Raw genomic sequence first — 27,448 nt, forward strand, 5'->3', positions numbered from 1 at the left:
GCAGAATTACTGAAAGACAACTACAGTGGTACCTCGGGTTACATACGCTTCAGGTTACAGACTCCGCTAACACAGAAATAGTGCTTCAGGTTAACAATTTTGCTTCAGGGTGAGAACAGAAATCGTGCTCCAGTGGCATGGCAGCAGCAGGAGCCCCCATTAGCTAAAGTGGTGCTTCAGGTTAAGAACAGTTTCAGGTTAAGTACAGACCTCCGGAACGAATTAAGTACTTAACCTGAGGTACCACTGTATATGGTTAAGAAAAGAAAGTGGGTCCGTAAAGAAAAGTTTGGGCTAAAGGTGTGTCCTGGGATTGAAAGTGGAAGAATACAGCTCCAAAGTGAATGGGATCAGTTGCCAGAACAGTCAGCCATAACACACCTCCACATATCCCTAAAATACGGAGCAGTTCTGTGAATTTTAATTCTATGCAACTTCGGAAACCAATCAACATCTCCAGTAGGGCTGTCAGGCTGTAACCCAAAGATTCCCCCTCTTCTTTTAAACCTGCTGATCAATTGGGAGAGGAGGCGGTCGTAACCTCCTGCCCTTCTAAATCCTATTATCTTCCTCCTTCAGCTTGCTGTAACAAGCAGGATTTCAGAGCTGGAGTGGACTCTGGGAGGACAAAGGGAGAGGGACAAGTGGGAGTTGCCTCATCTGCTGATTCCCCCTTTCCTGGATTTGCTAACAGAGTAAGACTTAATTGATGCTAACCTTTAAGGTATGCAATGTCTCTCTGGACATAACGAAGACAAAGAAGCAAAGGAGTAGGTTTTTTCCATTTTAATTAATATGATCGCAACACATGTATCAATTATTCCTCATGTACTCTATTTCACAATGTAAGCAAGCACTGCTGTGTTGGGAAAGGCAATGTGCAGGATGGCAGAATAACTCAAGAACGAAGGGAAAGCAAAAGTATTTTTTAGAACAGAGCTGAAATGCCTGCGAAAATGAGGTACTGAATTTGTATTTTTGAAACTCCTCCGGGGAAAAAGGTGGGGTTTTTTAACAGAATATCTGCAAACATTCTCAGTAGTGGTACTATTATTATCTGGTAGAAGCAGCTATTCCCCTCCTCCACTTGGCCCTGGAATTATGCAATGTATGGGTCATTGTGGTGGATAAAAATTGGCGGCTAGGCCGCCAACAAAGGAAGTCTGCTATATTGCCACCGTTGTTGCTTGCTACTGCAGCAAAATCCAAAAGCAAGTGGAAAGAGCCTGTGCTGCTAGCATTTCTAATATTAAGTCCCTTTCTCAATATTTTGTTGGAGAATTTCATCAACTTCACACTGGAGAAAAGTCTGTAAAAAAAATCTTCCCATTACACTACCCTCAAACAAAGAAAAGATAAAAGAAGGGCCATTTTCACCCAGTCCTCAAATGTTTTTGATATTAGAGGTCATATTAACATTTGCTGTAAAAAATAAACTTTGATTCTTCCAGCTTATGCCATTTATTCCAATTTCAGTTTTAATATATGCCTCCGTCTTGAACTTGCTAGATGCAGATGAGTGATAGGAGGCACCAGCTGGGGAACCCCCAAGGGAAGAAGGACCAGAGCCAGGGGATTGGTAGTGGGACAACAATGAGTGGTCAGAGGGAGAAGAGGAAGTAGACTGGGAGGAGGAGGTATCAGAAGCTGAAGAGGTAACAGGGCTTAGTGAGCAGGAAGCTTCTGTGGCAGAGAGTGGTCCAGAATCAGAGGCAGAAGTGGAGGCTGGAGAGGCCTTGGCAGAGATGGGTGAAGAAGCCAGGATGTTTCCCCTTCCTGCTGTGACTAGCTCCCCTCCCATTTGGTCTTCCAGAACCAGAAGGGGTGTGAAGAGAGTGGAGCAAAGACAGGCAAGACAACAGAGTCTCAGATTGCTTGGGAAGGAACCAGGGGAGGAGGAGACTTAGGGAGCTGAGGGAAAGCGGGGACATTCTGTCTTCACAACTGCCTCATAGGGTCAAGTTCTACCAGGAAGAGTTGATGTGCTCTCTAGGCCTGGCCTCCTGAGCTGTCTTGCTTCTTTGAATAAAGAGTTAATTTCACTGAATTCTTTTTGAGTTATTGATGACCGGCTCCTAGCACCCACTCCTGTAAGCCTCTTACTGCAATTGTGCTATACTTAGAACAGCACTGCCATGACAACAGTAAAAAGCTAATTGTGATAGTCACAGAATAGATCCACAGAAATAAATGGACTTGAAGTTTTACAGTTTTTTTTGTTTAATTTATATACCACCCTTCATCCAAGGATCACCAGGCGTCTTACAATATAACAACACAGAAATACAAAACACAATAACAAACAAAACAAAACACTGCAGCATTTTTTATTTATTAAATAATGCTGGATACCAGCCAAAGACATTATTTTGGGTCTTTGGAGCATGCTAGGACACTTTGGGCTGTAAACCCTAGGCACACAGTTATTTAGAGGAAGCTTCACTGAACACAGTGGGACTTACTTCCGTGTATGCATGTAAAGGATTGCTCTGTTAACCAAATGTATACTTACCACCATAATTCCAACTAAAGCCCTACCAGAAAATATTGCCAGAATGCAAAAAGGCTGGATCTCATGATATATAATATCCTTACTTTGGGAGAATACTGGAACTTGGAAGGTAACCATGCATTAACGCTTCGCAAATTTACTATGATTGCAAGCAGTAAAAGGGAGTAAAGTCAGATGTAGACACATATAAACCAAGTTGTAAACATATAACTTTGACAGTGTCCAGCACATTCACAAATAACAGGACTAAAGTTCAGAGCCTTTTACAGCAAGTCTTTCAAACCAGAAGCTCTGGAAAACAAAGTAAAAAACAACAACACAACACCTCGGATAACTGAACTAATCCACAAGAAAGCAAAATATGTTTGCAATTCCAAAGACTACTTTTGCACATTTTCTTTCCAAAGCAAAACTGGTAAAACAAACATAAAACATGGCACAGTTTGTACTAACCCGTACAGCACATTAGTTCCACCAATTTTGTATTCCATTCCTGCTTACATCTAGGGGGCTGTCTCATCATTCCAGGGGAGTGAGGTGCTGTTAATTTTCTTAAACTCTTCAACTTCAGGCTATAAACTAGTTTTTCCGTGTGTGTGTGTGTGTGTGTGTGTGTGTGTATAGAAAACGAAATACCTTTGCTGACAGAATGGCTCCTTCTGATAGAAGGGAAAAAAGTAGGAACTCCCCTTTTTAAGTAAACATTAGCAATCACATGCCTGCTACAGCCAGCCAGATAATGGTCTTTTACATTGTATTTCAAAACACAACTGTTGCAAGAGGTACAATTTTTAGTTTTATCTTTATATAGACTGGGTACTTTTTCTGGTATATCCTCATTACAGTCATACTGAAAGATTTGCCCTACCTAATTAAAAGGGTGGGGGAATGTGCAGACTACCAGCTAGGATTGTCATATTTCCCTTGTTTCCAACCTAATGTGTAATATAGACCCAACATACTAATACTGGTTTTTATCCTCAGCAGACATTTGCCCATTATATCTTTCAATGGACATTCACTGCCCCTCCTTTAAGTGATTTCACTCAAGCTAAAACTATACATGCAACCGACTGAGGTGGTATGAAAGACTGTAGCACTTTGGAGTACAGCGAGAGCATATTACTTTTGATTTCTCTCTCGTCCCCAAAAGAAAAGTGAAAAGGTGTCAGCAGAAAACTAGCTAATCGTGGAGGAAAGTTCCAGCCCACCCCCTTAACTGTTGTGTTGGCTTTCTTTTTAGCAGAGTGCTAAAAGTAAGTATTAAAAATGTGAGATTCTGATGCTCTCCATTCTACCATCTCATTTGCTTCATGGGAAGACTAGGCCTCAGTTCTGGTAGTTCTAAAATGTAGGGGTGGGTGATTTTTCCTAATCATTCTAACACCTTCCCTATTATAAGTCATAGGGCGCACTGTAGCCTTTTCTCCTGCTCCACATCTTTATCAGACTTCCACAACCTGGTGCCCTTCAGATTGCTTGGAATACAAGTCCCATCAGCCCCAACCAGCATGACAAATAGACAATGATGACAGAAAGCGTAGTCTGGTCGAATAAGAAAGAAAAAAGCAACTAGGTCACAGATTACTCTGATTTGCGAAATGTCTAAAATGACAGCTGATGTAACATTAAAAGTGTGCACTGGATTAAGAACATTCACTGGGAAGTAGAAAGACTAACTAAAGTAACAAAAACCACAAATATCTACTCTTTCTATTTAAACATATGGGCTCCTCTCAAATTACAGCCTAACCTCAACTCAAGCACCAGAGTCAACTGCTACCAACATAAACAGGGCTTATTTGGCAAATGCCAGGAGCCGGCATATGCTCTTCCAAGAAAGGTATTTCAAGCATGTATTTTCTCTGCTACTAAGTGGGCACCAGCCCTCTCTACAGCTGTGTTTTAAAAAGTTTCTTCCGGCATTATTCTGAACAGTCGCACAGAGAAGGACGGTCATGCTATATTCACTGTTCTAATCTTTGAGACTGTCTACAGGGTTTCAAGAGGTGAAGTCTACAGTTAGGCTGTTTAAAGCCTAACGAAAGGACTGATTGCCTAAAGCTTAACATATGCAACCATATTTTACAGGAGAACCAAGCATTTCCCCTTCCCCTGCCATTTCCACATGGAGCTTTGTTTTGAAAGCACCTCAATAATGAGTTTCCTCTTTTCTGCCAACAAAAGCTGCACATCAAGCAAAATTATTAAATTCCATATTGAGGCTGTATCCCTGCTCACACAACAGACTTCTGTGTATGCAACAGAATGTCTCCTTGCTTTCCAACTGCATGGAGTTAACCAGCATATATAAAGAACAGGTCCCAATACACTCTTGGCATGAACAAAAATGAGTAAGAGATGAGTAAGCTTAAATATCAGTGTCCGGGATCACCTGAGCATAGTGATTCTTACTGGAACTCTTTACTGGCTCTCAATTAAGTGAATGGTTGCAATTTGCTCTTAGGAAAGAAATTAGAGCTCTGTGCTTCAGAGAGCTGTTGTGCTTGAGGGAAAACCTGCCCTTCACCCCAGACCCTCACTGACCAAACTACAGGTGGAGAGGCATGTTTGACTTGCCAGGTTACAACCCAGAGAGAGAGAGATCACCACTGTTCCTTTAAATTCGCTAGTGCAACTGGAGATAAGGAGGCACAGCTTCACATTCCTGTTCAGTATACCCTGTCATTGACAGCTTTCAATGTTTCACGTCTTCTACCGGCTGTAAGAACATAGAGGCATATGGTTCACAGCAGGTAGGGCAAACAGGAAGGATCACCATAGTCACAGGGCACTTCCAAATGCTGAACTACCTAAAGATGCCAGAGTTTGAATCTGCAACCATATGCATGAGCTACAACGCTTCCACCCAAGGCTAGATGATAACATCACCAATGGGTCAGTGATGGGGTCTAGGGAGGAACAAGTCAAAGAAGCTAAGGCTTCCATATCTTTGCTGCATCAAGGTGTTCAGAAGGCAAGGGTACATCTCCAGATTGTACACTGGGAATGCAAGGAGGGGGAGCAATGTGTATTTGAATGCATACTGCACAGAATTGTACTACAGACTACATACACCCTGACCACCACAACAATGAATATTTTCTGTGCCTTGTAGCCCTTTTCAGAAAATTTCATTAGAAGAGAAAAGAGATTACCACACCCAAATTCAACATTTCCTTTAAAATTTCCATGACAAAAACCAGAAATGGTCTGGCTTCATACTACCATGCAACAAGAATCCACCTGCCTCTGCAACCTGTTGTAATATGTGAGGCCTGTTGTAATATGTGTTTGTTATGTACCACAACAAACGAAGGAAGTGTATGGACTGCCAAATCACTGCATCTGAAAGAAGGAGAAAGGCAGTACTATTGTGCTTCTCAAGATCAGGAACTGCAACCCTAGCGATAAGATAAGACGAATGTTAAACCGCAATCCATATACCAGCCTCTCAAACCAAACAAGTTGTTTCTCTTGAAGTTTGAGCAGTATTTTAAAAGAGTGGGTGAATGAAAGCTTGCTGTCCACCCACTGGGGTTTAGGTGCAGTGCTTAGAAAACAGAATTCAAGGAGAATGTGTAGGCTGAAAGAAAAAGAAAAAAAGAAAGGTTCTGGTTGAATCATTCTGTATTATGTTCTCTATTCTGCTGCCCTTCCTTTTGTTGGACCTTTCAATGAGATCAACTGGAATGAAACAGCTGCAGAAAATCACTAGAGGTCTTAGCCTTGCAGCAATCTTTTATTTAGGGTCTGCATTCTCTTCTTCCTTTCTGGAGCATAATGACTGCATTCAGTAGCTTCTGGCAAAGCAAGTGCAGCCATGAAAGTTCTGACGGCTTACTTTGCAAGACAACATATCTAACCACTTAGTTATTTTACAATTCTTACTTATTTTTGGCAGATGTAACTGATTTGCCTCTGTCAATGGCTCCACAATCCCATGGATCAATTCAGCACTGAAATACAGAAGTGGCAAGTACTGAAGGGTTCTGTACAAATTTGCATCTCTATAGAGTGAAGCATCCTATATATTGTCAGTAGTGCAAAAGGAATGGATTTATACCACGTGAATCTATTATCATGCTCTAGACTATTGCCTGTTAGTAATTTAACACTTATTTTTTCTAGAGAGACAATTCACATGTGAACAAGACACTTATTTTCTTCACACACCCCTCCTTGTGTATGGGAATATAACTCCCAGTAGACATTTTGGATAATGAAGTGGGTGAAAATAATGCTACGATAGTGACTGGAATTGTTCTGGCTACTGCTTACAGAAGAGTCTACATAGTGAAAATAAGCTGTAAGAAGTGGTGTATGAGCCAGAAGTGGTGTTCTACAAAGTAAATATCTTAAAGCTTTAAGACTTACGAGAAGCTACATGATGAGGGGTAAATAAAATTAGGATAAATTGGTATCATAACAGGGAAGAGAAAGAAACATAGGATAAATAGGAATTAGGGGTGGCTATCTGGCAACTTGTCTCTCTTTCATTTCTTGGAAATGCTAAAGATTACTTGGAACAGATTTTACCAATGACTAAGCAGCATAGTTATCATAAACCATATTACTGTCCTGTCCTGCAGAGGCATTACATCAAAACAATTGTTTAATGTGTAGGTAGGTTTCTCGGGATCAACGAGATTAGGCTTCTGTAGTGAATAAAAGGCCCACGACTAAAAAGATCTTTTGTATCCACTGGCAACATTGGAAAAACCTTTTTTTTTTAAAAAAAGAAAGAAATAAATTTGTGAGGATGACAACTCCCACACCAACCATAATGGGGAATATCTGCAGCTTTGCTTTAATTGCCTTCTTTGTAGTTTTAGGCAAATAAATACTAATTGTGCTGAAATAGTAAAAGCCGTTTTATCTCTGCCCTAAATGATCTTTACACAGTATATTAATGGTGGAAACACCTGAGATGATTATGTCTACTTGGATTTTATGCCTTGTTGTGCATTTTTATTGTGTATATATATTTAAACCTAATGTGCAATGCCTAGAGAATGTGTTAATAGAGGTCTAACAAGTGCCATAAAATAGACTGTAGGGGTATTTGGTAAGTTATTTTAAAACAACCGATTGATAGTTTTTCAGCTTTAAATTCCTGTAATGAACTTCTGACACTGGCAAGCTCCTCCTCCTACATAACTGTTATATGACTACAACATTCTCTAAACAAAATTCCTCAAGTGCAATAACCCTCAATGGCATCCTCTTGTATTTGTTCACATCCTTCTTTCCTTGATACAATCAGATCTGCTCTCTTCCCTCCTGTTACCAAAGGCTTGCGGCAGCCATGGACTTGAAGGAGTCAGAGAAGTGTAAATATCAGAAGAACACAGGGGCTTTGAAAACAAGAGTCGGAAAGCAATCCTCTTATTTTCAATGGAATATCTCAGCTTGTTAGATCTGGTTCTTACCGCACAAGAGAGACATCAAGTGATTCAACAACTTTCTGATTAAAAACCGCAACAGTAGTTTGCAGCCAAATTATAGCTCTTTGAAACTTTCTGTGTGCATGTGTGGGTCTCCCCACATGTGATTCTCTGAGCACAGAATCCTTCCAGCTGCATCCCTATCTTTCATTACAAAGGATGTTGAATCTCATAAGATGGAAAATGGAGGTATGGTTCAATGTACAAATGTAGATGCTCTCACTGTTAAGTTTGCCACATTCTCCTTGAACATCACTAAGGGCCTCATTACAAAGGATGTTGAATCTCATAAGATGGAAAATGGAGGTATGGTTCAATGTACAAATGTAGATGCTCTCACTGTTAAGTTTGCCACATTCTCCTTGAACATCACTAAGGGCCTTTTGTTGGCTTGCTTGGGGTTTGAAATGACTATCTTTCCAGGAAAAAAATACTAAAGGTATGTGTGCTTTTCCATACATCAGTCAGAAAGTACAGGCAGTAAAACCTGGCTTAGTTACAGTGGTGAAAGTTACCAATTATTGGTAAAAGAACACAAGAAAGGCTTGTTAGAGCCATGTGGTCTAAGCTGCAGCAACCTGCTCAGAACCTTGTCACATGTTGAGCTTCTCTGGTAGACTGAAGGTGAACAACGGCCTTGATTAACTTCCTCTCAAGGTAAGTCTCCCAAGCCTAGGTCTGGCAGCACAGCTTACTCTATGGCATTAACCCCTTCATAGAATCATAGAGTTGATTGGAAGGGACCCTGAAGGTCTAGCCCAACTCCCTGCAATGCAGGAATCTCAACACATGGCTCCCCATCCAATCTGAAACCATAGTGGACCCTGCTTAGCTTTAGAAATGTGCTAGCAATTTTATTGCTGCACCACTAGACTTACGGTTATTGGTTATATGAAGCTAGTTATCCCACATATCCCATCTTTTTGTTCCATGACAGAATAAAGGAAATACATAAATACAATATATCTAAGTAGTCAAATATTTCAAGTAAATAACACTGAGTGAAAAGACCATAATACTACCACTCTGTATTTATAATGAATCAGTAAGTCAATAATTTTTCTTTGCCTGGTCTCCTATATGCCAATATGCAAAAAGGCAAGTTTAACTACTCCTAAGGGAGTAGTTAAACAAACCAATAGTTAATTAAGTCAAAGGTCCCAGTCACTGGACATAGAAACACATCAGCTGATGTTTACACCACAAACACACATTTTATTATTCCTTTTTCACTAATATCCAACAAACACACTGTCATCCTTTGTTGGTGAAGTTGGAAGAAGAACAATCAAAAGATTCTGCTCAGCAACAAAGAAATGTAGAAAAATCAACAAAAGGACTTTCTGGATGTCAAACTGATACAAAGAGCACATACAGACGGAAACTGCTACAGCCTAAAACCATGTTAAATCTTTGGATTTAATTTATTTTGGTTCACACTGAAAGTATTCTTGTCCTACACAACTATGGTGTCTGCCGACAAAACATAAATAAATGGGACCTCAGGAAGCTAACTTAGGCTATATTGTGCTCTAAGAAACATTACTGTCTTGATCCAACACAATGTTAGTCATACTTAAGCTTATTTATTTCCATCAGTATCTAAATCAGTGCTGGATGGTGGCCTATAACCGGAAACCACACTGAGTCCTCTTACTTTTCTGATGATCAGAGGACAGTAGAATACAGAACTGAGACAGCTATGCAAAGATTTGCACTAAATTTTAACTGGGAGGAATAACTATATGCCAGGATACCACTCCAAATTTCATCATGTGAAATTACAACACAAAACTCCTGCGATGCTCTGTGTTAACAGGGTTACAATTTTTGTTTTCTAGACACATGGAAAATAGCACTAAATACTATCTAGATTTGATGAGTGGAGACAAGTGAGTGAATTGTGTCACCATCAGTCATATGGGGCAGAAATTTTTTCTATTTCATCTTTCATGGAAGAATTTCATATGTTCATTAGTGACAATGAATGGATGACAATTGTAAACACATATTAGGCACCCTTGGCATTATTTAGCTTTGTTTACCAAACACAAGTAAAGGGTACCAGAACTGCTGTTAAGGAGCCTTTACTATTAAAAGCCCATACTATTAGGACCTACTGTCTTCCCTAACATATGCCCTTGATTCTACTTTCTAAACTCAGTGGGACATGTTCCACATCATTAAGACCTATTGTATTACCTAGGGTATGTTATTGAGTCAACTTTCTAAATTGGCTATAACTGAGCGGGTCCTGCTTACAGAATCAGTGACACCCAGTTTAGTTGCTACCCCTGTAAATCAATGCCACTTGTTTGTGCAGGCAACAAGTCCCAGGATAACTCTTCTGGGGCTTTTTTAGGTCACACTCAGGTCACTGTGTGCTCAAACTGAGAACTCAATACAGTTCTGCACATACCCAAAAACAACTATGCTGCTGGGGTTTGAAGTTGTAGTGTGGGTGTCATTTATGTTTGTCTGGGCGTTTTCCATTCTTTTTTAGTGGAGCAACGAGTGTACAACCCTCTCTTTCCATTTTTTGCCATTACTTGATCAGTCAGTTATCCCCAAAAGAAAAAGCAAACAAGTGCTCCTAAATGTCAATTTTCTTCAATTCTTTCAGATAAATTGACCTTGTCTTCATGCTTTGATTATACAACCGATCTGACAAATGGATTTTATTGTTGTTTCAGAAGAACTAATAATATAAGCAAGGCATATGTTACTCTTAATATTTTAATGTTTCAGTAGGGGCATAAACTACATATAATAATCTTCCGTTTCTACAAACTTAAAACTTAAACCATTATGGGAAAGGCGAAGGAAATAAAATATTTACATTCATTTTATTGTAAAATATGAATTATTCCACCACAGTAAAATTATAGTAAGAAAAGATGAATGTTATGCATTTCAAATATTTAAAGCTTCCATAAATAAAATTTCTAGTGTTCAAAACAAAGTAGCCTTGAGTCAAATTTTAGATATGGTGACGTGTGGCTGACAATAACATGATTTTTAAAAGTGTGTGAATTTTAGGATTGCAAATTTCTGAACTACTCAACGCTGCTGCATCTTTTACCATTCTTTATACAAACATCAGCTAGTGATTATTTTATCTCCATGCTATCTCAGCTCCTGATTTTTGTACATCAAGCTACTATCAGGATTTTTCAGAAGAATCCTATATGCATTTATACTCAGAATTATGTCTCAATGAGTATGGTGGGACTAATGCCCATTTAGGATTCCAACCTTACTCACCTGCCAAAGTGTCTTCAGCTGCCAACAATGCCCTACATAGGACAAAGAAATCAGTCTCCAAGCAAGAGAATAAATGGGGGCAGGAATTTCTGATTTTAAAAACCAGCAACATTCAGATCCCACTGAGATAGTATTTCAGTCTCTAAGAACACTCTCTGCCTGCTGACCTCCATATCACTATACTTAAAAATAAAAAAGCAAAAACACCAACCTTAAACAGAAGCTGCAGTGTTTAACTGCCAATTCAGAATTTATCAGCAAGTTTGATTCTATTCATTTTAAATTTAAGCAGGATCATGGGCTTCTTTCCTGCTCCAGGTATTAAATTGGCACATCACCAATTACTGATTCTGTGTACATTTTGGCTTTGCATAGAAGTATCACAGACCTAGTTCTGTAGGTTTCATTGCATGGCCTTTGGGCCACACTGTTTACACACACATACCCTGCCACTGTATTTGGGTGTGCACATGGCATGTCAACTGCAGGTAGCACTTCATGCGTCTTGACAGAGAGGGCCCTAGTCTATGTAAGAATACACCACAATCATTAATCTGTTGTGTGAATATGAAACATGGCCCTTCTAAACCATGCCTCAACAGCACGTAGAGACTGTGATGGAGACAGACTAAAAGTCACAGGTTCAGATTCGCTCACATCAAGCAAGTAATCTATTTCAGGCACAGGGATTGATTACTAGAGGCATGGCTGCCAACTTTTCTTCTTTTCTTTTTTTTTAAAATGAATCCCTGTCCAAGCAAAGAGTATATTTTTAGCTGACGCAAATACAAGTGCACTGCCACATTGAACTGACAGAGTCACTTATGTGGACTTAAGGAAAACTTTGATAAACACAGGTCATACTTCCACTGAAAGCATGGCAAACTGCCCATGGAATTCCAGTGGGAATGGGATTAACGTTAGGCTACAGCCTAAAGGAATTTTCATTAGTTGAATAATCCATGGTAATCCAACACTGATTCTGTTTACAAAACACATTTTAAAAATTCTTCCTTAGCACAACAGAAACAAATATTATTCTTATTTAGCTAGTGCAAGTATTTATCAACCCTGTGGATTTAACATTCAAATTTTATATGGCACTCTAACAAATAGTATTCAATATCACTGCTTAAATATGCTTGGGTTCATATTAATTTACACCATGTATATTTATTGTAATAATTTTTCACTGTTATTTACCTAACTTGTAGGTCAAACCTAGAATTATCAGGGTAAAGGTAAAAGTAAAGGAACTCCTAACCATTAAGTCCAGTCGTGGCCTACTCTGGGGTTGCAGCGCTCATCTCACTTTATTGGCCGAGGGAGCCAGCATACAGCTTCCGGGTCATGTGGCCAGCATGACTAAGCCGCTTCTGGCGAACCAGAGCAGCACACGGAAACGCCGTTTACCTTCCCGCCGGAGCGGTACCTATTTATCTACTTGCACATTGACGTGCTTTCGAACTGCTAGGTTGGCAGGAGCAGGGACCGAGCAACGGGAGCTCACCCCGTCGCGGAGATTCGAACCGCCAACCTTCTGATCAGCAAGTCCTAGGCTCTGTGGTTTAACCCACAGCACCACCTGCATCCCTATTAGGGTAGAGCTACACAAAGCAGAAAACATGGGGCAATCACAGAAAATGGCACAGCCCTATCTTGATTTCTTCATGTTGTCAACCAGATGCATGAAGGAAACTTACAAGCAGGGTTTGAGCACAAGAGCGCTCTCCCCTCCTGCGTTTTCTTTCATGTGGTTTTCAGAAGCATTACTGCATCCAAATGTTGTGGCCTTCAACCACCCTCTCCTCCTTGAATTTGTTTAATCCTCTTTTAAAGCCATCTATGTTGGTGGCCATCACTACCTGCGAGAGGTAGTTTAACTATACACTGCGTGAAGAAGCACTTTCATTTTTCTGTCCTGGATCTTCCAACCTTCAGCTTCATTGGATGTCCACGTGTTTTAGTATTATGGGGGGGATGGGACACTTTTCCCTATCCACTTTCTCAATGCATAATTTTATAAACTTCTATCATTTCATTTCTTGCTCACCTTTTCTCTACACTAAAAAAATCCCAAATACTGCAACCTTTCTCCATTCCCTTGATCATTTTGGTTGCCCTTTTCTCAAACTTTTCCAACTCTACAATATCTTTCTGTGATGCAGCAACCAGAACTGTATACAGTATTCCAAATGCAGTTTGCTCCATAGATTTGTATAATGGCATTATGATGCTGGCAGTTTTATTTTCAATTCCTTTCCTAACGATCCCTAGTATGGAATCTGCCTTTTCCCACAGCTGCCACAAACTGGGTTGACATCTTCAGCATGCTATCTCTGCTATGACCCCCAGGTCTCATTCCTGTTCAGTCACCACCAGTTCAGAACACATGTGTGTGTGTATGTGAAATTAAGATTGTTTTGCCCTGACATGCATCACTTTACACTTGCTTACACTGAATTGCTTTTTCCATCTCACCACCCATTCACTAAGTTTGGAGAGGTCCTTTCAGAGCTCTTCACAATCTCTTTTTCTGTTAATGACCCGGAACAATTTAGTATCATCAGCAAACTTGGGACATCTCAAGCTCAAGATCGTTTATCAGTAAGTTGAAAAGCACAGGTCCCAAAACTGGTCCTTAGAGGACTTCACTTTCTACATCATACTATGATCTATGATCTCTCCATTCAGAGAACTGTCCATTTATTTCTACCCTTTGCTTTCTGCAACATACAACAATTTGTGGTCCGTAAGAGTTCTCTTATTCCTTGACTGCTAAGATTGCTCGGGAGTCTTTGGTGAGATACTTTGTCAAAAGCACAGTACGTCAACCGCATCATCTCTATGTATATGCTTGTTGACACTCTCACAAAACTCATGAGACAGGACTCAACCAGCTACCAGTACGAAAAACTTAGCATCTCCCAAAAGAGCCTGAAGGAATCTAAGCAACTACAAGTAGCTTTGCAGTCAAGGACATATATTTGTACTGTTTATTACACTCGGGTATTCCTGGTTTTCTGGGACATGTGGTCCCTGATGATGTGATGGATATCGTCTCCCCAAATCCCACACATAACAGCTGCATGAAGTCTACTTATGTGAGCCTTAAACAGCAATCATGTCTGCTACTTAATACTAAAAGCTAATATTAATGCTCCAATTGCAACCAAATAAAATTAGGTAATGTGTAAAAATATTCAAAAATATTCAAAAAGTACATCTTTGGAGATGGGAATAAATGCATGCCATTTTTCAATCTGAAACCTAATTAAACTATTGAAGTAAGCCCAATGTTTTCCACATTCATTTATTTCTGGGGACTTACTGTATGTCAGTGATGGTCTCAAACAATACTGATAATCTGAGAGAGGGATGATCAAAGTATCTGAAAACACATTTCCACACAAATTTAGTTTATAATTACACCCTACTTTTCTATTAAAATCTTATAATCAAAATGGCTTACAATAAAATAATCCAAAATACAGTAAGATCAAAACAATAAAATCACAAATCAGTTAAAACCTAAACATGTTCTGGCTTTCAGGGAAATTAAGAAAAATGATCTCCTTGCTTGGGAATTGACTTCTGTGCCTGGGGGAGTAAGGATGGTAGCTTACTCCTAATCTCACTGGATGTAGAGATGAGGGCTCATTATTTGTATTGCATTATTTGTATTGTTGCTCATACCAGTCACCTCTGAAAAAGTGTGTGTGCAGTATATGATGATAGATAGATATAGATAGATAGATATAGATGATAGATAGATAGATAGATAGATAGATAGATGATAGATAGATAGATAGATAGATGATGATAGATAGATATAGATATTTGCAGGTTTCCATTAACAAATATGGTCATTCATTAATAACTATCCAGAACCCAAAGTACCATAGTACAATACCAGTTTTATGCATTTTTAGGTATTTTTAAGTCAAAAAATAGTGAGAAAGCATTTGAGTTCCAAAACTCTTAATCATGCAGGATGTTAAACAAAATTCAAAGGAAAGATGAAAAAGGGTGAGGCTGAGAGTAGCACAGTTGCTCATAAGGTCTGCAGTTTATAATATCTTAAGATAGAATTCAGGAGTTTTGCAAACAACAACAACATCAAACACCATTCCCGGTGAATACTGAAAGAATTCCAAAATTAAACACAGCAAGGATAACGAGAAAGAAGAGTTCACTATGGTATATACTTTAGCATTTACTCAAATATAAGCTGTCCGTATCCCTTTGGAAAAAAGCCATAGTCTGAAGGTCAAACAACCCTGGATCTCTTAATACAGGAAGCCAAGCCAGATCCAAAATTCAGCAGGAATGTCCAGCTAACAACCCCCAGACATAAGTGTGCTCATTACTATCTCCTCCTCCGAACTCTTTCATTGTGATGGGAAGGGATGGAGGACAGCATTTCATAGGCAACTATAAAAATCCATACTTGCATATCCATGTGATAATACAAAGCTGATAGTATATTGTAAGATATAGCCAGCTGTGTGACCTTAAGGATGGAGTAATTGTTTGGGACTTAGGATACTCAAATCCCAGCTTCACCACAGAGCTATTAGGCAACCTTTTCTGATCTTTAGAAACAAACGAAAACACATTGCTTCACAGGTAGGCATCAAAATTTGTACCAACGTATCCATATGCATTCATTTATCCCCTGTAAAATGGTAGTGATACCTGCCTCACCAGTTGTAGTCAAAAACATTTGGAGAGCACCAGGCTACGGAAGGCTGCTTCTGGGTGACTCCCACCAATAGCTTTAAGTTTATGTTTCCAGTCTTCCCCCCACAACTGCATGGGGTCGGCCACCGCAGCACTGAGATGGGGAGATTATCTCTCTAAAAGAGCAAGCAGAGAGCTTTAGCTCTAAACAGCAGGCAGGGGCTTTATCTTCCCATCTCAGCACTGAGCACCACAGTACTGAGATTGGAAGATAATGTTGCACATTGCATCTGCAGTTGTTAAAAATAGAGCAATAATGAAAATGGCTATTGATTCTATAGGGCTTTCATTACTGCACCTTAGATGGAGCATAAATCAGCTACCAGAGATGGGACCTGTTGTAATAAGCTGTATATGAATTTCCAGATGCCATGACTTTTCCCTGTCTTGCATCAATTTAAGCCTAGGACATCTTCCAAGAATACTAGATGAGCTCATTCCTACCTGCAGGCAGCTTCCCTGGGTTGATTTTAAAATGCTCCAGGGCCAGTCTGCACACTGTAATTGCCATATGGAAGCTCCTTGAAAACCATATCCGCACAGAGATGTCTTCATCAGGTATAAAATGTAGAACAACTTAGTTCAAAGAAAAAACAAAAATAGGAATCATGTCTATATTCCTGCCACCCCACCCCCCAACTGCCCCATACTTCTGTGCCTGGGCACAGACTTGCTAATCCATATCTCAACCACCCCTTGAAGCAGAGCAGCGGAACATGTGCCCCTTCAGATGATGTTGGACTCAAACTCCCATCATTCTCTGTTGGTATGTCCAATGCTCAGGGATTATGGGAGCTGCAGTCCCATATGGAGGACAACAGAGTCCCCAGCCCTGCTTTGTAATGAAGGATGAATTAATGTACGTAATTTTTTTCATATTGCCAGCTGGAAAAGCTATAGTGTGAGCACCTCTGGTGGAAAGCTACAGTGGAGGCATCTTTAGTCCCAGAACAAGTGTTGAAGTCAACGGGAGTACACTACAATACAGTACTCTGCTGAGTGTGCTTACTTCTTGTTCCTCTTATCAAGTATATGATGTTTATTTCCCAGCAGCTACGTCTCTAGCCACAGAGTTATTTGAACAAAATAACTATTTCTCAGTGTAATCCCAATATCTTTTTTTCTTTTTGCAATGCTCAAGATGTACATTTTATTTCTCTCCCTATGCCCTTATTTTTATTTTTTTTGATCTGCCTGTTCACTGCTCCTCGTAAGGCTGCTTTTTTTTTCACAGTACGTCCTAGACCTAGATTCTAAACATCAAAATGCTTCCCCACCCCCAATGAGAGAAGCTTGCTGTATATGAATAAAGAAAACACAAGAGCTTCATATCAGTATTTGATACTGGGATTGTACAGTGAAGTTAGCCACATCATAAAATAAAATAAAATAAAAATAAAACATATTTCATTTGTCTGTATTTTGATGTGTTGCAAATTTCATTTTACATTAGTGTTGTATATCACATCGGGACTTTCTGTGTAAGACTACTAATAAATAATATTGGGTTGCATTCAAAATACACCCATTGAAATCAATGGACTTTAACTATCCCCCAAAAGGCAGTGATCTGCTACGGACAGGTATCAAAAAACAGGGTTTCTGAGTATACATGTATAGGATTGTGCACGGAGGAGATCAGCAACCAACTGGGCTCCTGCAGTAGCAAAGTAAGGTTAAAACAAAGTACCTTGCATCCTCCATTTAATGGTGCCTTTAAAAGGTACATAGCTCTGAGTCAGCCATCAAGAAGGTCCCTTTGAGAATGGTGGGATGCTCACCTGCTACCAACTCCTATGAACTACCAGATTAAGTCCTACTGCCACCATTCTCTCCTCATGCCTCCCTGGGGTGGAAGTGAGGTAGGAGGAGCTATTTGGTGCTTTTCAAGAAGCTTGGCTTACTCTTAAGGTGTTCAGTTGCTGATCCCTAATGCAAGAGCTCTGACATAACTGATTGGTGTCAAAACTACACATAGGGCTGCAATCCTAAACAAACTAAGCAGAGAATAATCTCCAATGTACTGAGTGGGGCTTACACGTGAGTTGATATGCTTAGGACTGTGCTGCATGTGTCACAGTTTGAAACCTGAAGGTTGTTAAGGCTTAAGTGGAAGTGGAAGTGGAGGTGACTCGGGGTGTGGTATTTGTCATTTCTTCGACCTCTCCCCCTGCTCCAGCCTCCTCTCTCACGAGATACATCTACACATACATGCAGAAACAAGAATCAGCTCCTGCTTTCAATGGCTTTAGAGAAAGCAAGCAAGGCCATACCCAACTTAAAAATACGATGACAATCAGGCACTCACTGTCTATTAAGAGACGTGTTGCATCTTCAACGCTGCCAGTAATGCCTCTGTGGTTGTTCTGCCAGTAACTTGGTGCAATCTAACACAGTCTAGCACTGCAGTCTTTCAGCAACATTTTTATAGGCAATATTTAAGTAAATATTTGGCTTCTAATTTTACACAAAACAGAGTCTGACCATTTGCTTCTTTCATTTCTCCAGAATTCCAAAAGGGAGTTTATTCATTGGGGTGCCTGTCACTGTCAAGCAGACACTTCAGATATATAAACAGTGTGAGAGCTGCTGCTGACAACTTTTAATTGAACTGCTTATAATAATAGCAATAATACATTTAAAAAATGAATGCCAGCTACCAGCTCGAACTGGAGCCAAGTACAGGCCACATTACTGCTTGCTTGCTTGATTGCTGACTGAGCGTCATCTTAAATTACACATGACAGGGTGCTAAAAGGTCTACTGCAGTTTAGCAAGTCAGAAACCATGAGCCAGTGTCTGAGCAATGTCACTCACACTGTAGTTTCCCATGGCAGTCCATTTTCAAAACCCTGTGCAGTTTCCCCATTCTATTTTATTTTTGCCCTTTTACTAGATTATCTTAAATTAGCCTTCCTCGATACCTCCCAGATGTTTTGGACTACAACTCCCATTACCCCCAGCCAGCACTGCTAGAGCACAACAGGCTGAAGAAGTCTGTTAAACGATACCAGGCAGTCTATTGTCCTTATATTTTGCATATGCACGACAATTTGCATGATTTATTTTTTAAAAACACACACCATATTGTTGTAAATGCTTCCGGGGCAAATTGTGGAAATAAAAAACCAGCCATTGCTGCAGGGTTGCAACCTGGAGTTCTTCTGCACGCTAAAGATAGGGTAGCCAACTATATAAATAAAATTAAAATTCTGATTATTGAGTTGGAGCTGAGGTTCAGCATTTATTTATTTATTTTTGGAGGTCTGCTGAAATGTGAAAAGCAGATTTGTTTGTTTATTTATTATTTATTGTTTGTGTTTGTTTGTTTGGACTTATTTATTTATTTATTGTTTCCTACTTCTCGCTTTAACAAAAATAGGGAACTGGCCTCTCTGTGTGTTTTGGGAGAGGGGGGGAGAACATGCTCTACATGCAAAAGGTCCAGGTGCAATCCCAACATCTGCAGGTAGGGCTGTGAAAGACTCCTGCCTAACACCCAAGAGAGCAACTGCTAGCCAGCAAAGGCAATGCTGAGCATGCAGCACTGATGGTCCTCACTCAACAGAAGACCACTTCCTACATCCCTAAATAGCCCCAAAGCCACACAGCAAACCTACAGCCAATCTGGTTTCTTCTGTTCTATTGACAATTCTAACCACAGCAGGGTGGAAGATGGGAAGATTGGACCCCCAGGGCAAGTAAAATGGGAAGGCTGTGGCTGCCTCACCTTCTACTAAATTGGGGGATTTAGCATGTCTAAATTTTAACTGCTTGTGCAAAAGCAGCACTGTGTAAAGTATGGGCAATGCACATTACATGGTCCATGGCAGTGTAAATGAGTGGGAATACGCTAGGGAGAATGCATATGCATCAGGCGCAACCACACACAAACAAAAAAAGGGAGAAGTAAGAAGGGCCACCTCTTATCTGCTATCCTGCACATGGCATTCCATGGGTACATGGCTAATAGCAGTGAATATCTGACTTACTGCAGAGAGGTTGTTTATAAGGAACGAAAATGGATAATACTGTATAATGATGAGAATAGGAAACCTAATTCAGGAGGATGGGATATGTTCCAAAGGAGAGAATCTGACGTAGCCACAAAGATTTATACCTCTTTTCTAACTTTCCAAATACCAATGAGAAAGCCAGGGGGGGACCCGAAATAATAACACTTTTGTGAGCATTCTGGCTGACTGCCTGACAACCTATAGGATCATCTGCCAGAAACCGAATCTAAGGAAAAAATGAAGGCGTTTGAAGCAGGCTGTGCAAAGATGATGGACAATTAAACAGTAACTATAAAAGCAAATGAGAAAATGGAAACTACTGACTAGTTCCCCTTTGGAAGAAGATCCAAAAGATCATTTTCTGAGGTTTCAAGAGCAGAGGCCAGGTGTTCAAATGATGATGATGACCATTTGCTTCCTCTTATATACAATATTTCTGTAATAAATAACTAGATGCTTAATGGACATCTGCTACTTCTTCAGCTCTAAATTTATCATCCCGTCTCTGGAGTCTGACTCTTTAGATTCCTGAATCTGGGGTGATGAATTGTGTAGACATCTGGTCTCTATCTATTCTACTGTTCCATGACCGCCATCCTGTGAGCTAAATACTATTAAGTAGCACATGATACCATTTGCTCCAAATACATTCTGCTCCCTTTCTTTCCAAGGCATCACAACTGGAGAGATGCTAAGATTTTCACCAGCCCTTAAACTGGTGAGAGCCGGTTAGTAATACAGTACAGGGCTGCTCAAAGCAAATTAAGAGAGACAGTTCCATTCTGTGTGGTAAAGGGGATTTCAGCAGTGCAGATTGGTGTACAGAAAGAAGGAGGGGGGAAATATTATGCTTATTAGAATCCCCTCATCTGTACAACTAAAATTTCTACAACTAAGTTTCAGAGTGATCTAGAGTTCCAGAATTACCAAAGAACTAGAAACACACACCCTAGCCTGCATCTCCTTTAACAGCAGCACGCTTTTCAGATATCAGACAAAACTATTTACAGCATGAAGTACCATCTCCTATTATCTACAGAGCAAGTTGCTATTGAAGGCACAGCAGCAGACTAGGCAAGTAACACTGGCTGCTTTACTTGTTTATTGTAAACACAGATAGGCAACCACCACATAATGCTGAACACAGAGAAAGGAGTAGCAGCAAGCACAGAATGCTCTCTGTAAACCCTGATTAAACCCTAATTAATCCTCTCTGTAAACCCTAACATAAAACATACTCAAATATGGTCTGCCTTCCTTTCCTGAGGCATGGCACTCTAAGCTCAGGTGTAATGCATCACGTTTTTTATTTGCATCTCTGTTTTAATAGCCATCTAACATGCATTCTTCTCTTTTGAACCTCTGCTTCCATGTACAGTGGTACCTTGCTTTGCAACCGTTTTGGATTACAACCCCGTCAAACCCATGCCCTTTTTTGGATTACAACCCATATTTATTTTTGGAGGCCCCATTGGCAAAAGTGCGCCTTGGTTTACAACTGGACCTCCAGAACAGATTATGGTTGTAAACCAAGGTACCACTGTAAATATCTTCCAAAAGTGTAGCACTGCATCTATTTAGAACTACAGTGGTACCTCAGGTTACATACACTTCAGATTACATATGATTCAGGTTACAGACTCTGCTAACCCAGAAATAGTGCTTTAGGTTAAGAACTTTGCTTCAGGATGAGAAAAGAAATCGTGCTCCGGCAGCAACAGGAGGCCCCATTAGCTAAAGTAGTGCTTCAGGTTAAGAAGTTTCAGGTTAAGAACGGAGCTCCGGAACGAATTAAGTACTTAACCCGAGGTACCGCTATATCTTTCACTCAAACAAATTTCATCTGTGCTCTTTCACACATCTTATTCTACCGCTTCAAGTGTCATTTAATCAAGTCCAAAGATGCTAAGATTAAGGAAGATAACCAAGTCATCTCTTGTGTTTCCCAAGCTCCTTGTTATGACTGGATATGTGTGTTTTATTTTATCTAGTTACTCTGTTACCTCTCATTTAACAAATATGCCCAAATTAATTATAGAGCTTATCTTATGGAACACTTGTAATGTACATTTAAAATGGCTGTTGGGGGTACATAGCTGGATGATGCGGATCTTACTTCTGTGTCCCAAATGAAGTTACTACCATAAAGAGTTACCATATATAAACTACATGTCATTAGACCCAAACTGTGAGCAGTTACTTCTCTCACACTTGCTGTCCACTGACTCCTCAAGCAGCTTCTGCATCAGATGTAAAGCAATCCAACAACTGACACATGATACGTTCACAGCTTGCAACATTCATTCAGTTGCTTCTGCCTCAAATGCTTGTTGGTGCATAATCAAACTATACAGCAAATGCATTATTGCTATTTTATTTATTTTACTGATTTTGTTCCGCAGCCCCTGACAGATGCCCAAGCTACAGCAATATCTAATGCACAGAAATGCAGCATGTGAAGCTTTTCTGGCATGAAGGTGAAGTGATGAGCAACGCTTCATACCTTTAAAGACAAAAGAGCAGAGGCAAAATAATAATAATAATAATAATGCAGTAACATTTAATGATTTTAAACTTTTTTTTACATTTAAAAAATGTTTTCAAAGTTTTCTTGTTATTGTTAATTGCATTGCTTTGCCACTTGCCTTGTTTCCTCCCTGGGAGGAAGGGTTGAATAGAAATTTAGTATATATACTAACTTTATCAATGTTTTAACAGCGCTTTGACCCTTTCCCCTCTCATCAGAACTATAGTTGTTGTTAAGACATGCATAATTCAAGTGGAAATACGAAATGTCAGACATATTTTATTTCAATGTCCATTAGATGCTTCAGGAATCCTTGCAGTTCCCATTGTCGCTAATTTTTACCAATAACTAGCATATGGCAGATTGAAATCATTTGTCTCAATGCCCGCACTACAGCAGCTGGGAAATGTTTAAATATTGATGATGAGGGCTTCCAGGATTACAGGTTGAACACAGTGGGTTGTGTTCAATGGTGGCTTTGCCTTAGAACATGGGTAGGCAAACTAAGGCCCAGGGGCTGGATCCGGCTCAATCACCTAAATCCAGCCCGTGGACGGTCTGGGAATCAGCGTGTTTTTACATGAGTAGAATGTGTGCTTTTATTTAAAATGCATCTCTGGGTTCTTTGTGGGGCATAGGAATTCATTCATTTCCCCTCCCCAAAATATAGTCTGGCCCTCAAAAAGGTCTGAGGGACAGTGGACCGGCCCCCTGCTGAAAAAGTTTGCTGACCCCTGCCTTAGAAGCAAGCACTTCCACTTGCACCTGGTTCCCACTTATCCTTCTTACTCACTTAAGCTCCCTGCTTTAGAGGATCGCAAGGGAGGGCCTTCCACAGCACACAGAATTTCAGTAGTTACGAAGGATTGGCAAAAAAATGGTGCCCTGACTTTTGCTAAAAGAATCATTTTATGCCTCCCTTGGATACGACCCAGTGATGTGCAACAGAAAATTGCAGTGTCCATTTTTCAAAATGCATTCTTTTATAAAACTAATTAGTAACTTCCAATGGATTAACACAATGCAATACAAATTCAGAAACTGGAAACTGAATAAAGACAAGTGCTAGTTAAATCTAGCAAAACTGGAATTACCTTTTTTCAGATGACTTAGGAAGCAAAAACACTTCCAACACATTAGTATGCTAACAGTTTTCAGTGCCTTCATTCCCTCTTTAATTTAAATAGTGTAAGGAAAAAGTATACTACTGAACAAACAAGTCTTAAAACAATCATATAAGCATTCCCAATAAAATAACTTCCACATAAAGCTTTGTATTTGTTTGAGTATAAAACATTTAACCACCCCAAGTGCATGTTATTCTTATTGTTTTTTCACTTTAGCCAAATATTTCAGTTAAGTTATTTATTGGGAAATGTTATATACGCTTATATAACAGGTAAAGCAACAACAATCATGATACGCTTTGTTTACTAAATGTAAATCAAATAAGCATGATAATCTACTCTATATTGCTTTACAGTAGCAGAAACATTTTCGGAAAATCCTCCAACTCAACATCACTGGTTAGAAGGTTTCTAATTACCCTGTCTAGGACGTGGGTGTTGCTGTGGTCTAAACCACTGAGCCCCTTCCCTTGGGCTTGCTGATCAGAATCAGTGGTTCAAATCCCCATGAAGGGATGAGCTCCCGTTGATTGGTCCCTGCTCCTGCCAACCAAGCAAATCAAAAGCACGTCAAAGTGCAAGCAGATAAATAGGTACTGCTCCAACGGGAAGGTAAACAGCTCCCTCGGCCAGTAAAGTGAGATGAGCACCGAACCCCAGAGTCATCCGCAACTGGACTTAACTGTCACGGGTCCCTCTACCTTTAATTACCCTGTACTAATGACTAACAGGCGGATACAACTATATATTCACCGTGCCTTTTTCATCAGCTTGGATCATGAACATTACTGACAGAATGTTGGACTGCATGGACCTGTTATTTGATCTCGCATGGCAATCTATTATTTCATTAGCGTAATTTATACCCCCCACATTTTGGCTTGGAATCAAACTCTTGTGGCAGCTTATTAACATAAAACACATCTAAAACAAATACTGAATACCAAAATCCTAAAAGCAAGCACTGCCCCCAAAAGGTTATAAGCAATTATGCTAATCAAATGCATTTTATAAAGGATAATGTTGATAACATATGATTGAAAGACCTGGTGGCCTTCCTTGAGGAACCCTTGAGGAACAGAGGCACCCACAGAGTTTCTGTGTAAATAATGGAACAATAAGGTCCCATTGTTGGAAAGGAAATACAATGTAAGTCAGGGATGAGGAACCTGTGGTCCTCCAAGTGCTGTTGAACTACAATTCCCATCATCCCTGACTATCATCCATGCTGGCTGGTGCTGATGGGAGCCAGAGTCTAACAATTTCTGGAGGGCCATGGGTTGCCCGTCTCTGATGTTAACAAAATTAATTATACATTTCTTCTGCATTCTGAATAATTTCACAAACAACACAGGCCTTTCCATCGGTACTTCTCCTAGTTAAGGGCTTCAGAGCAAGAGCACAGGGCTGGAAAGCCTACCGAATACAAAGTAGAAGACAACTGGGAAATATCCTTTTTAATTAGAGGGATAGGTCTATGACAGTTCTAATGCTACAGAGGTAGCGCTTTTAGCAATTAGCACTTCCTCATTACTTGCAAATTGCTACCTCTCCTTGAGCTTCCAAGTGGATCAGAGAGCTGCAGTTACCTACAGACTTCATTTATTCAACTGCTCTTTGCTTAAGTGCTCTTGTATCAACTTCAGATTTCTGGCCTCCTATTATTTAAAGAGCTTTTCCCGCTACTGCAGCAGTTCTTGATGTTGTTGACTTTGGAAGAGCTGACTCATCTTGGGAAGATGTTTTGCTTAACAATTCTGAACGGCCAGGGATCAACTTCTTTCTCATCCTGCATGCTATTGTTCCAAGCCTCTCTGGCCAGGTGAACAAATTCAACAGTCTTGCTAACGCCTTCCTAGCCTGGTTAAAGTAGCCAGTTATCCTAAAAGAGGTTCTGCAGTCCAGTATGGGGAAGAATAAATCATTTTAGATTGTTGACAAGTATATGTTGCAAAGTGCAACAGGCGTGTTAAATAGATGCACCATTTTCTGCCACTGCAGATGCATGCTAGAATAAGCTGCATTTGTTAAAAGTCTCCTGGGTACAAATTTTTGCCTAGCACAGAAGGACCTCTTACAGGAAAGATGATGGCAATCGTAAGAGCCAGAGGACTACAGCCAACTTTTAAAATTTTGGATTATGTATAAGGAGTATGATTTAAGCTAGATGAACCTAGTGAATGCGTCAATTCATGCTCCCAACTTTAATGATTGGTAGGAAATTTGAGAAAGAGCCGCTTACAGCTTCAGGTTCTTTTGGAGGAAAAAGTGGACATTTATGGTGCTCTTATCATATGTTTATTTGCAAATATATACACAGAGTATTGAAGAGCAGGCAGGAGAATGTGCTAATATAGTTACTACCTTTTTCTAATACTTCAATTTCTTCCTTAAAGCTCACTGTTACTATGATGAGCTTCCTTAAGGGCCTATGAGTTGTAGCAAACCAAGTCATTCTGTTCATATATGAACTTTCACCTGTGCAGCTGAAGTTTCCCTCTTTCTACTTTCCCCATGTACACACCCCAAATCTGCTCTGGAGTTTCCCTCAACCTTCCAGAGCAAATCTGGGGTGTGTGGTGGGTTTGCAAGGCAAGGTAAGTGAGAGGAAATTCCATTGTGCAAACTGAAGTCCTTGCATGAATGTGACAGCTTCACTGGGTACAACCCTATGCATACACAACTTAAATACACGCAGGCTCTGTGACTACAGAGCTGATCAAAGTGTGCAGATTAAGGATGGAGACTGCTACCTCAATTCCAATCCCCCCTGCCGCCAACAAGTGTTGATTCTATGGAGATTATAAAGACTGAAAAGGTCCTGAGTTAGGAAAAAGGACAGGAGTGTAGAAAGCGTATCCATGCTCTGCTTGTTGGAGCTGTTTTTACAACTCATGAGAGAAAAAACACACAAGCAGCCTTACAACTGTCTGCCTGGAGACCCATGTGACCCCTGTTCGTTCTGTGCTATTCCATCTGTCCTATTCCATATTTTAGGGCCATACTAAGATTAATGGGTGAGTGAAAGTCATTCTGGGCAAGTCACTACTTTCCAGATGCAAATGGGACTAGACATTCAACTGTCCAAAGCAACAGTATTAAATTATCCACCAGTGTCAATGTACAGTATAGAGTCAGAAAGCCTGCAGATTTTAAGATTGATTCCTACATTGTTTAATTTCACCAAGGAAGGATCAGTTAAATTCTGGTGTAATTATACCATCTTAAGTCTCCTCACTTGTTCTGCATGCAAAAAGGCTCCAGGTTCATTCCTTAGCATGTCCCGTTAGAGCTGGGAATGTCCCGTCCAAAATGACCCCTCTGATTCAAAATGGCTTTCCAGGATTTCATTGTCAACAATACTGAGTTAAATGGCCAACTGGCCACTCCAGTTCACAGAAAAGAGAGGAAAGAGGTTGTTGTGGATTTATGCAGAATTTAGTTTGCAAGAAGAGAGTCTACCCCTCCACCCAAATGTTTTAAATACAATGCTCAAAACCAGGCATGTCTGCCTCTAAAGCTTACACTATAGTAGCATTTTTAATAATAATCCCACCAGATCCAGACAGCTGAATCCTACTGCTTTTCTTGTAAATCTCACATCTGGATTTTGACAGCAAATCAAGATAAAAAACAAGGAGAGAGACAGAGAGCTACTCCCTATTTCAAAAAAATGCATTTCGTATGCACCCTTGGGCATTACATGGTTACTATTTTTAAAAAAACAAAACAAAACCACAGCTTCACACTCTAAATGTCAAAACATAAGCTACGCATTGTTTCAACATGCTAATGTAGTCTTTAAAAATGCA

At 40.0% G+C, this 27,448-nt stretch overlaps 1 protein-coding gene across 36 annotated transcripts in view; it reads right to left on the reverse strand.

The window, feature by feature from the left end:
- LOC310840285 (dystonin-like) overlaps positions 1-27,448 on the reverse strand; it is a 298,340-nt gene that overhangs the window by 227,839 nt on the left and 43,053 nt on the right. Inside the window, exon 1 of one of the 36 annotated variants that reach the window (XM_083729617.1) lies at positions 2,966-3,170. The exons of 34 other annotated variants lie outside the window; for them this stretch is intronic. In XM_083729617.1, coding sequence (XP_083585743.1) covers positions 2,966-3,035 — 70 coding nt within the window. In that variant the 5' untranslated portion in view covers positions 3,036-3,170. Of the gene's footprint in view, positions 1-2,965; positions 3,171-27,448 lie in introns of those variants that run through there. One more of the 36 variants, XM_083729614.1, reaches the window with a different exon arrangement.

The sequence above is a fragment of the Podarcis gaigeae genome (genome assembly GCF_964106915.1).
Source record: "Podarcis gaigeae genome assembly, chromosome: 3".
Classification (NCBI taxonomy): domain Eukaryota; kingdom Metazoa; phylum Chordata; class Lepidosauria; order Squamata; family Lacertidae; genus Podarcis; species Podarcis gaigeae.